Here is a 12,050-nt window from a genome sequence, read left to right as displayed (position 1 = left end):
CTATTGGACGCTTTTTAACCTTTCTGGAACTGAAAAACCACACCAACAAGGAAATGGCAAACCAGGTATTGCAGTACTTACATGAAGTTTGTAAACTTAATTTTTCAAATGTAGCGGTCAGTCTTACAACAATACTGTTAACATGTCTGGGTGTCATAAGGGGATGCAGCAAAAGAATTTAGAAGAAAATAAGTTTGCCATATATGTGCTCTGCGCAACTCATTCACTAAATCTGGTAGGGTGAAGTGCTGTTGACTGCTGTCAAGTGGCATTAGTTGTTTCTCTACAGTGTATTTGTTCTATACCTTTTTTTTCAACCTCATCCAGCCAGTGGAAAATTCTTAAAGCTTGTCTTGGAAATGAAAGCGTGTTAAAATCCCTCTGATACCAGATGGGAGGCACATGCTATGGCAATAACAGTAGTTTTGAAGACCTGTCACAAAAGGGAGACGTTAGAAGAGAAGTAAACAATATTACAAATAAGATGCACGAGCTGTAATTTGTTTTTATGTTGATCACGTGGGATGAGATTTTGGAAAAGTTTCATAAAGCAAGTCAAGTTCTGCAGAATGAAAATGCTAACTTGAAAACCTGTACAGATCTGTATGGGTCATTAGCTGACTAACTATGCACTTTAAGGGAAAACTTTGAAAGATTTTAAGCAGTTGCAAAGGAAATACCACCAGATGTTGATTACAATACAGCTCAAACTCACAAACATGTCAGAAAGAATGTACTCAGTGATGGAGATGCACAAGATGTAGATCTAAATGTCAGAAATAAATTTCGTATCACCACCTTCTACACAGTTGTTGACGAGAAGAGGAGAGGTTTACAAAGAAATAACAAACAGATTTTCTTTCCTAAGTGATGTGCCAAATGATGTCACTTCATCTGTTGAAACTGAAATGTAATCTGTGTTCCAGAAAGCTAATTGATGCTTACCCAGATGACTTGGACATTAATCTCTCTGCCGAGCTTCAGCAGTTTCATTGATATGTGCGCCCTAAGTTCAGTGCAACAAAAACTGTAAAAACCAGATTCAGTCATCCTAAACTTTATAAAATAATTTAATAAGACAAAATTGAGTGTGCGTTTCCAAATGTAGACATTTCATTGCGTATATTATTAACAGTAATGGTCCCAAATTGCAGAGCTGAACGTTCATTTTTTCAACTGAAGCATATTAAAAATCCCAACAGAACAACTATGTGATAAGACAGACTAGATGCCTTGTCTCTGCTGAGTGTAGAAGCAGATTTGTTACGTGAAATTAGTTTTGAGAACTTGATCAAAAACTTTGCAATTAAAAAATATCTAGAAGAAAACTTTTTAAAATTTCAATAAATATAAAGGTAAAAGTAAATGATTTACTTACAGGGTTTTACGTTCAAAGTGAGAAATTGTTAGCATCAAAATGAGAATCTTTTTATTAAAAGGGTTTTGAGTAAATTTTTCATTTTTGTTAACATCAGAGTGTGAATTTGTGAAAATTAAAGTGTGAAGTTGTTAACATCAAAGTGAGAATTGTTAATTCAGAGTGAAAACAAATATACAGTAAAAATAATTCTTTTTAATTGTCATTAATCAAACAAGTGATTTCCCTCATCATTTCTAAATAAAAGGCCTCAGTCATTGCTTGATTTTGATCAATACTCAATCTGTTAAATAAATAAAATAAATAGTTTTTATTTAATATAGTTGTGGGGTCTGGCCTGGAAGAAAACTGAAGAAGGGTTATAAATTTTCAAACTTTTATTTCGCTTTCAGCACTTACTGAGTCTTAATGTCTTGTCAGTGAAGCAGTGGAGGGGCCAAGGGAGGCACCATTGTTGGGCTGTGCTTAGGGCATCAATTGCCCTTAATCCGTCCCTGTATAGGATAAAGTACTTTCAAGTACTTTACTACACTGGAGCGGACCTTTGGATCAATTTATACATTTTCATAATATATTAAGGTTTGTATACTATTATTAAATATTGTATTGAATTTTCACATCCAGAATTTATATCAATACATTTCTGTGAAACAAGAAAAGAGGAATTTGTGCAATCATATAATGATTTTCAACAAATCGAAAAGAGCGTAGGAGTTTTATTTAAATGAGTGTTCTTAGTTTCATTATCACTTACGTTGAGATAGAAAAAGACCTATTATTTTCATATTATTTTACTCATTTTTTCCTTTAAATTATATACTGAGAAGAACCCAGAATTCACTTATGATCCAATTACATAAGGTTTAGCTTTTCTAGAATCACTATCTTCACAAGATGACGTGTAAATAGATAACTCACCTCTTCTCTGTTTTGCTTGTTGAGTTTCGTGGAAACCCAGTTTCATCGGCTCCAGTTTCCTGAGAATCACTCTCTTCACAAGACGACAGTTGTTCACTTTGCTCACTCACGGCCGCAAGCATTAACAGTCTTGGAAAAGCTGTTGCTAAGTCAGTTGGGATTGAGCACTGTCTCTCTAGTGAGCGTCTTCTAGATCGCTGAGACAAGGGTATATTGCTTTGAATATCGTAAGTAGAGCCATCTGGTGAAGTATCTCTAGGAGAAGAGGAAGATTTGGAAATATCTTGTCCTAAAGTTTGTGGAGCTTCTTTGTATGGAGGAGGCAACTTCTTCTCAGCATGGTTTTCTACAGTTTTGTCTTCTGTTTTCTTGGAGCCAACACAATGAACTAGGGCTCGGCATATTCCAGTTGAAGAAGAAACCAGTGAGAAAGTGGCGCTGTGTTCGTTAGGAGCAGTAGATGTTGTTTGAGACCTTGGTGGGAGGATGTTTTTTATATTTTCACTAGTATATTTTTTATCTCTAAATGCTGTCTGGAATTTTGGAATATTCGATCTTGAGTTTTCTATAACTCTGGTGTTATTCAGACTCTGGGGCTGTTGTGAACAGACAACATTTTCTTTAGGTACTTTACCACAGTGTTCTATAACTCTGGTGTTATTCAGACACTGGGGCTGTTGTGAACAGACAATATTTTCTGTAGGTACTTTACCACTTTTCTCCAAATTATAAGCAGAGCAAAATCTGATGTCGTAGCTGGTAAAAAATCAAATAAGTAATTTGAACAAATAACAGTAAATTAAACGCTTGGAGAATAAGAAAGATTTCCATTATTAAACAGAGAATTTACTCTATAACTGAAGTTAAAAATTTAATATGTATTTCTATGAATGAAGAAATGCTATAAGTCACTATAGAAGCCCTTTTTGAGGTGGTGGGATTACGTTTTTGCTATGTAACTCCGCACAAACTGTTCCAAATTAAAGTCAAATTGATTCCATAAGTCATACGAACTATAAACTATAACTTAGCTTGCAGATATTATATAGTGTAATAAATACTTCATCATTTAACACTGACAATTAATCTATGGACCTTTAAAAGTGTAACTCTGGGTTTTCAACCATGATATTTATTCTGTGAAGATTATACCTTTAACAACATCCTAGAATATTTGCTAGTTAACCTCTATATTATTAGCTCCCAATCTAAAAGTGATCTATGTATATATATATAATATTTATAAAATGTATACACAAACATATATATACCAAACATTTATCAAATGACGAATATATATATATATATATATATTGCACTCACAAATCTATAAATATGTATACATATATCTTAGAATTATAAAATGCTCATATATAAATACATATATAACATTTACAAACTGATCATATACGAACATCTAATAGAAAATGATCACGTATATGTGCGTTATATTTGCAAAATTATCACATATTTTAAACTTAAAAACTGATCACAAAGCTACAAGACTGGCAAAAAGCCATAAAATATTATTCTGTCCTAAATACTTCTAAATATTTTGTGATAGAGTGCTATATTTATGGGAAGTCTTGCTTTTCATTCTTTCCTGATAAAATACTACACACACAGAAAGTAATGTTTCATTATTTTAACAAAATACTACACACACAGTTTCATTATTTTAACAAAATACTACACACACAGTTTCATTATTTTAACAAAATACTACACACACACAGTTTCATTATTTTAACAAAATACTACACACACACAGTTTCATTATTTTAACAAAATACTACATACACACAGTTTCATTATTTTTACAAAATACTACACATACAGAAAGTAATGTTTCATTATTGTAACAAAATACTACACATACAGAAAGTAATGTTTCATTATTGTAACACATACAGAAAGTAATGTTTCATTATTGTAACAAAATACTACACATACAGAAAGTAATGTTTCATTATTGTAACAAAATACTACACATACAGAAAGTAATGTTTCATTATTGTAACAAAATACTACACATACAGAAAGTAATGTTTCATTATTGTAACAAAATACTACATACACGCACACAATGTTTCATTATTTTCTGGTGGCATGCAATACATGCAGTTTTCATAGTTTTCTAATATAAACAATCCAATTGGTTATTCTCTTACAGTACTTCACGGAGAAACATCTTGTTTTTCGGTTTTTGTAGGTTTCTGATTGTGTCACACAAACAAACTTGATACTTTTTTTAGTTGTCTCATTATATTATATATACATTGTTTTCGCTGGTTTCTGACTGTACAACATGGACAAACATCTTGTTTTATGCTGGTTTGCGATAGAACTACACATAAAAGTATCTTGATTTTCGTTAGTGTCTGATTGTACTAGAGGAACAAACGGCTTTTTATGTAGGTTTGTGATAAAACTGCACTAACATTATGTCTAGTTTTTCGCTGGTTTCTGGATCCGTCATACTGTGGACAAGTCACAGCAAACCCTTTTCATAATTGGATGGTACCATGATCTACAGTAATTTCGATACACACACCAATATGAAAGATTTCAGTGGCTGTAGCAACCACAGTCAGCTGGATGGGGTTTGGAACTGTGATGGAGCTGAGAAATTTCTTCTGGACTCATTCCACCTATATCAATGCAGAGCCTGACTCTGCAGTCTTTTGATCGCTTCACTTCTCACTTTACCTGACTACAAAGTACAGACACGATCCAGTAACAAAAACTTTGTAACCAATCTTTACTATCCACTCTATATTATCTTACCATGGCACTGTCAGCTTTACGATCAACACTGTTTCAACACTTTATGTCTCTGCTGGAAGAAAAAAAACCACAGATCTGCTAACCTCTTGTTTCTTCTAAAATATCATTTGGTATATCCTTCTCCTGTCATCCTTTTACACTACGTCAATGAACTTGATTACTTTGGCTCCTTCTTCCATACTGTTGATTTCTTCACATCTTTTCTTCATTATTCTTCTAAACACAGACAGAACTTGATTATGCACTTGTAGTGCAGTGACATAAGTATATGATAAATGCTACAATGTACCAGCAACAGGAAAAGCAAGTGTACCTGCTGCTCTTAGCCAATCACAACTCTTCAGGTGATCATTTGTTGTTAACTGATCGTATACTAAATAAATCAGAGACTTAGTTCGTACTGATTCCATGTTCCACAGCATATTCCGTGACATATTTCAATGTTTAGTACCTTCACATTTCCACCACTCTCCTTGCTGAGAGTGTTTTCTCCTTTTCAAACACTCCTACATCTTCACACTTTATCTCCTTTTTCACTTGTTATCTTACTCTAAACACCACTTAAAAGGCTGCCACCTTAATTCTTTTTTATCTAATTAGATTGCTCCCAGAATTTTCATAAACTTCATCCTACTGAGCACACTTTCCAGTGTCTTTAAATCTTTCCATTTCCTGCCTGTAATCACCTATGGATGGAATCTTTTCACCTCAGGATCATTGAATGTACCACCATAATGTTCAACTAATCTTAGCAGCTTTGAATTTCTCCACTAGGGAGTTCATTCTTGCATACAGTCTATTTTTAACAAACAGCCAAGGTATATTAAGCCGCTTTTATTCATCGTGGAATTTACAACTATATTACTGTACTGAAAAATCTGGTTACTGTCTATAATAAGTCGTGTCATTGGAGTATTAAAATAAGTACAGTGAATGTTCATGTCCGGGTGGCTAGGGTGCTGAACTGTCTATAATAAGTCGTGTCATTGGAGTATTAAAATAAGTACAGTGAATGTTCATGTCCGGGTGGCTAGGGTGCTGAACTGTCTATAATAAGTTGTGTCATTAGAGTATTAAAATAAGTACAGTGAATGTTCATGTCCGGGTGGCTAGGGTGCTGAACTGTCTATAATAAGTCGTGTCATTGGAGTATTAAAATAAGTACAGTGAATGTTCATGTCCGGGTGGCTAGGGTGCTGAACTGTCTATAATAAGTTGTGTCATTGAGTATTAAAATAAGTACAGTGAATGTTCATGTCCGGGTGGGGTGCTGAACTGTCTATAATAAGTTGTGTCATTGAGTATTAAAATAAGTACAGTGAATGTTCATGTCCGGGTGGCTAGGGTGCTGAACTGTCTATAATAAGTCGTGTCATTGGAGTATTAAAATAAGTACAGTGAATGTTCATGTCCGGGTGGCTAGGGTGCTGAACTCGCAATCTGCGGATCGCGGATTCAAACTCCCATCCCACCAAATATGCTTGCCTTTCTCGCTGTGGGAGTATTGTAATGTGACAATCAGTCCAACAGTTCCTTGGTAAAAGAGTAACCCAATAGTTGGCGGTAGATAGTGATGACTAGCTGCCTTCGCTCCAGTCTTTCATGACTAAATTCGGGATAAATAGCTCTCAGGTAGCTTTGCACGAAATTCATAACAAACAAATAATGGGTTTTAATTACTCTAATCAATCTGTGATGTGAAAAAAATATTTACAATCCACCACCACAATAAAATGGTCAAGTAGGTTCTACTAAAGTCAATTATCAGTTTAAGAAAGGCTATCTGTCTAAATGGAAAAACAGACGAAATGTAAGTGTGAACATGAATGGTTAAGCTGCTATATTATTTGATCTTGTATTTTGTACAAGTAGTACTTGGGTTTAACAATAATCACCAGAAACCACTATAGCTCCATATACTGTTAATATGAATGGTAGATTTTATTCTCTTTATGTTTATTCAAATATTATAATATCTAACATGAATCATTCAACTTGAAAGTCATGACAGAGAAATGATCAATGAAAATTTTATAAATTTTCATTATAGACCTGTTTTTAAACAAAGTCTCTAAACTATTGAGATATATATAAAGGATGACATGGGTTGGCCTATCTCATTTGAATAGAGGAGAGTCATCAAAACACTTCATTTTCTCATCTATAACATCATGAGAGTACTTTATGATAAACCAGCTGTCTATGAAAAAGCAAGAAACTTTACTTTAATATACTGATAGTCAGTAATAATAGGATCACGAACTATACCTTTTCTGAAGGAAGGGGCATTAGTTTTAGGATAACAGACTGTTCAGTCAGATGCCATACATGGAAAACGAGGAGTAATACAAGGAGTTTAGAACTTGGTTTAAAATGCCAAACAGGTGGCTCTACCTGATGAAAAGAAACAGAAAGGTCCCTGTTCAGAACCAAGAAATAAAGAACATTGGGGAGCCGAAGTTCATTGTAAATAATAGGAGTGAGAAACCTTTCAATCAGTAGAGGTGATATGTGCAATCTTACTTTTCTCTTTTATTTGATGTGATGGTCCTGAAAATGGTCTCTAAAGTCCAGTTGTTTAAACAATGTTATTTTCTCCAGATGAACCTTTGTCTTATTTTTCATGCGCTGTACAAATCCTCGTTTAAAAAACATAATGCCGGCTTCTTGGTATAATGCTTACACAGTCTAGGTACTGTTTCGTTTCTTCTCATTGGAAATATGTAGTAAAGGACCATTAAATAAATATTATCACTCTTAGGCTTATTGCTGTGCATTTGGAAACAATTCAAGAAAGCCGTCGTACGTTTCGGTTTTTAATAGATTGAATACAAGTTCTTTGTGATTCTGTAACTAGGTGTTCGACTAGCCCCTATAGGAGAGCACTACGTCATACACTATTGTAGTACTTGTCCACACGACATAAGTGGGTATCTCGACGTGAGACTTCGGGTCTGCTGTTGAACAGGAGTCTGTAAAATGTGTTTCTTTATGTCAGTGAAAATAGATACTGTAGAAATAAGATGCTCAATATTGTATCTTTATTTACAATCAAGAGATTGTTGTTGTTTTTCATCAAGAGTGAATAATGTTCATTTCAATCCTGATAGACACTGTTGGCTCCATAAGATAAACTGTTATTACTAGTGGAGCACTTTTCTATGCTTTATTAATCGTAGCTGCATATTTGGATGTTATCAGTATAAAATTTCTAAGCTTCCATTGAATGCTGGTCCTTGAATTTTTGCTTTTCGATCACAAAAATAGACATTGCACTGGCAGTACATATTATAAAAAGAAATGTCAATCTAAGAAAATGCCATATGCTTTGAAAGATAATTCAAAATAAAATGTATCTCCTTTTGTCTTTGACAAGCAATCTTGCTAATTTACTAGTACTGGTCCCCCGATGGGAGAGCAATTAGTCTTTTGATTTGCAATGCTAAATTCAGAGGTGTGATTTCCCCTAGGTGGTCACAGCAGATAGTTTGATGTGGTTTGCTATAAGAAAACACACATGCACATACGCACTAGGAATGTTTAGCTATAAACCTGAACAATTAATAGATGTTATATGCTTTTTAATTGAGTAGAAAGCATACAATAATTGTGTGTTAACTGAAATGTACTAGAATTGTATGAAAGATAATTTAATCTTGACAGCAAGGATTTTATAATCCATACATGTTTCAATTTGTGTTAATCCTAAATATCCAAAGGTTTCCAAGTTTCAGTAGAATTTACTTCTTAGATAAAATTGAAAAACAAAAACTAAATTGTAAGATAGATGATACTGTTATTTCTTTATATGTCTGGTCTAAAGAATAATATTACGAAGAAGTTACGTGGTAAGTTATATTTGTAAACAATAATAGTTAATTACAAATATGTGAGTTTTAAATTAAATATGGAAGTAGCAGCTTAAAACAGAAAATAACTTCCTTCTTTACTCTCCAATCTCAAGGAAGAGAATGTCAAATAATGTAAGTTTAGCCTCTGTATCATCATGTAAAGTAAAAATGATAAATAAAGTCATTTGTTTACTGATATTTAAGTTCAATTAATACAAAATTGGTAATTAAATTAAACTACACATACAATGTAGTAAACATAAAATTAAGTTTGAATGTAAAGCACATTCTGTAATGATAAACACTGAAAGTAATGGATTTATAAAATGTGAAAAAAATGACTTTTTTTCAGATTACATATTTTGTTGTAAGAAGTAATAAAAGCAACAAAATTGAAATATTTTATGAAGAATCCTTTCATTTTTATCAGTTATTTCACAGGTTTTTGTTATTAAAATATCCAAAATTAGAATTTATGTACATTATGTGTGACACAGTTCGGATAAAGTCTTTTCCTAATTTAAAGTTTTGTTAATAAATGTTTAAGTAGATGTAATACTTATTAAGTCAATGATTTTTAATTACATATATTAATGATATCCACTCAGTACATACTGAGATATGATGAAACACGAGTTTTATATAAAAAAATATATGGAACTGTTTTCTGTAATGCATCATAGAAGGTTAAACTAGGCACCTGACATTAGATATTTAGTCTGGACAGAGTAGAATTAGGTTAGTTTTTGTTAGTGAATGTGGGAATGAGTTGTGTTTTCCTAGTATTTGTAGACTGGTTTTGTCTGGATATTTTGATTGAATGCTGTAGGCACAATTTAATCTTCGTAAGTAGTGAACTCAGCCTGTTTTTGTTGTGAAGTGGAATGAACTCTACATAACAGAAGAAGTTTTCATAATTTTTTCGTTTATGCACTATATTAAAAATCTTGCATACTGAACTAAACCAAAAAAGTAGTCATATGATTATAATGTATAACAGTTGTATGGGAAGTTGTGATTCATACACGAGTTGTTATGCAATAATTGAAAATAAGAATTATTATGGTTCGTCTGATACATAACAACACAGAATACTGATTTGTATGTGATAAATAAACAATTATCTTACTTAATAATATTTATATGAAATATAAGTGAACTGAAAGATAATGCATCATATGTTACTGTAACATTCTTTGCAAATCTCAATATTTATATAGGGGAACCTATTTTGAAGTTTATAATAGTCAATAAACTAGTTTTTCTGAGCATATAAAATAAAATAGTACATGACAAATCTAATGAAATAATATGTAGAAATCCAGTATTGTGTGAAGGATGTTTCTTGTTGTTATGTTAAAAACAATCAGCGAAATAACAGATGAACCACATCGTTTTTTGTTGTGTTTTTTGCTTTCACTGAAGTCGATACAAGGATTAGATATCTGCTAAATATATATATATATGTTTTCCTTAGAGGTTATCAAGGTTGAAGAATTCCCCCTTATAACATGATGTAGTAACAGACTAAACGTGCAGTAGTCTAAAGATATATTGCCCAAAATTCCACCACGACATGAATAGTTAATTTAGTTATGAACTTTATGTACATGATATGTTTCACAGAGTTTATAAATGAAGACATTTTCTATGTTCTTTGGAGACCACTTAGATATACTGCAGACATTATTACATTGGGCTGTAGGTATACTGAGAAATTCACATAATGGTTTATAAGTGAGAGTTCGCCAGGATGATAGACATTTGTCTGAAGAAAGTGACTTTGTTTAAACAGTTGAAATTTAGAGGTTCTTTCAGGCCCAGCACGTACTGAGAAAGAGAAAGCTACGAATTCGTATATCACCTCTACTAATGAAAATGTTTCTCACTTGACATCAGGATTAGCCCGTTGTCTGATCTTTACTACAAATAATTAGTGATAAATCAGTTTATCAGAGATCATAATCTCCTATTAAATACTTGAAGTTTTGTGAATACGTTTCAGTACGTATGACAGCAGTTTTAATTATAGTTTATGAGTTTTACTTACATACATTGATGATAACATATCTATGTAGAGACTTGTATCAGATGGTTAAATACATCTGGAAGCAAACTCACATCGTGCTATCTGTTGTGTCCACTTAGAGGCATCGTAACCCTAATTGTAGCATTGCAACACTGGGGATATTTGTCATAAACGTGAATAAGCAGTTCATGGAATATTATTGAATAGAAAGTGTTCAAGAATTGTATGCTAACTGAAATGTACATACTGAGTATGTGCCATCAAGTGTTGAGAAACAGAAAACATATTTAGTGTTCTGTATCACTATTTAAAGAGAAACAATCATTAAACTATGTTTAGTGGTTTTATATTCAGAAACACAAAAATTTAATAAAAGGTCGTGATAAGTCAGACCAAATATGAAGAAGAGTTTTGTTTGCTGGTTACTTCTGTTGTTTACTTTCAAGGCACAATCAGAAAAAGAATGCCTATATGTGATTAGGTTTAAACAGCATTGTATTCTAGGCAAACAGACGTAAAAATATGCAATACAAATATTAATCATAAAAATGAAATTTAGTGGATTGACAATAATTATTTTACATATAAAACATCAGAAAATGCAAAAGTATGCAATGCAAATTAAATATAAATGTGAAAACTATAATCATACTACTGCACATTAAATGTCTTAATAACATTATATGCCAGTAAAAACACCATTCACCTTTCTAAACCAAACGTTGTTAAAATTGGTTTCAGAATCATTAAATCTGTGGTTTAACTAATATGTATTAATGTTATCTGCTTAAAACATATTTGGGTTTTATATAAGTGTAAAAATAACCTATCTGAAAATTTAAAATATGTCTCAATCGTTTATTGATTATAGAGTAGAATCACAATATACTATTTCTACTTTATATACCAAACGACTAGAGAATAATATAATTCCATGAATACACATTTAGTGTTTTGCATAGACTATTTATAGAATTCAAATCAACACCCTTCTCAGGGTGAATAGATAAAAAATACGTAATACAATATATTAACTATAAAAGTCAAACATATAATCATATGAAATAATATATAAGGATAAAATATT

At 32.3% G+C, this 12,050-nt stretch overlaps 1 protein-coding gene across 1 annotated transcript in view; it reads right to left on the bottom strand.

Annotated features, from left to right (window-relative positions):
- The window catches only part of LOC143253571 (uncharacterized), a 55,246-nt gene that overhangs the window by 19,836 nt on the left and 23,360 nt on the right, over window positions 1–12,050 (bottom strand). The window contains exon 9 of the mRNA XM_076507648.1: window positions 2,297–3,052. Within this exon, the coding sequence (XP_076363763.1) occupies window positions 2,297–3,052 (756 nt within the window). The remainder of the gene's footprint in view (window positions 1–2,296; window positions 3,053–12,050) is intronic.

Source organism: Tachypleus tridentatus, chromosome 6, assembly GCF_004210375.1.
Source record: "Tachypleus tridentatus isolate NWPU-2018 chromosome 6, ASM421037v1, whole genome shotgun sequence".
In the NCBI taxonomy this organism is placed as follows: domain Eukaryota; kingdom Metazoa; phylum Arthropoda; class Merostomata; order Xiphosura; family Limulidae; genus Tachypleus; species Tachypleus tridentatus.
This window is presented reverse-complemented; position numbering and strand designations above follow the sequence as displayed.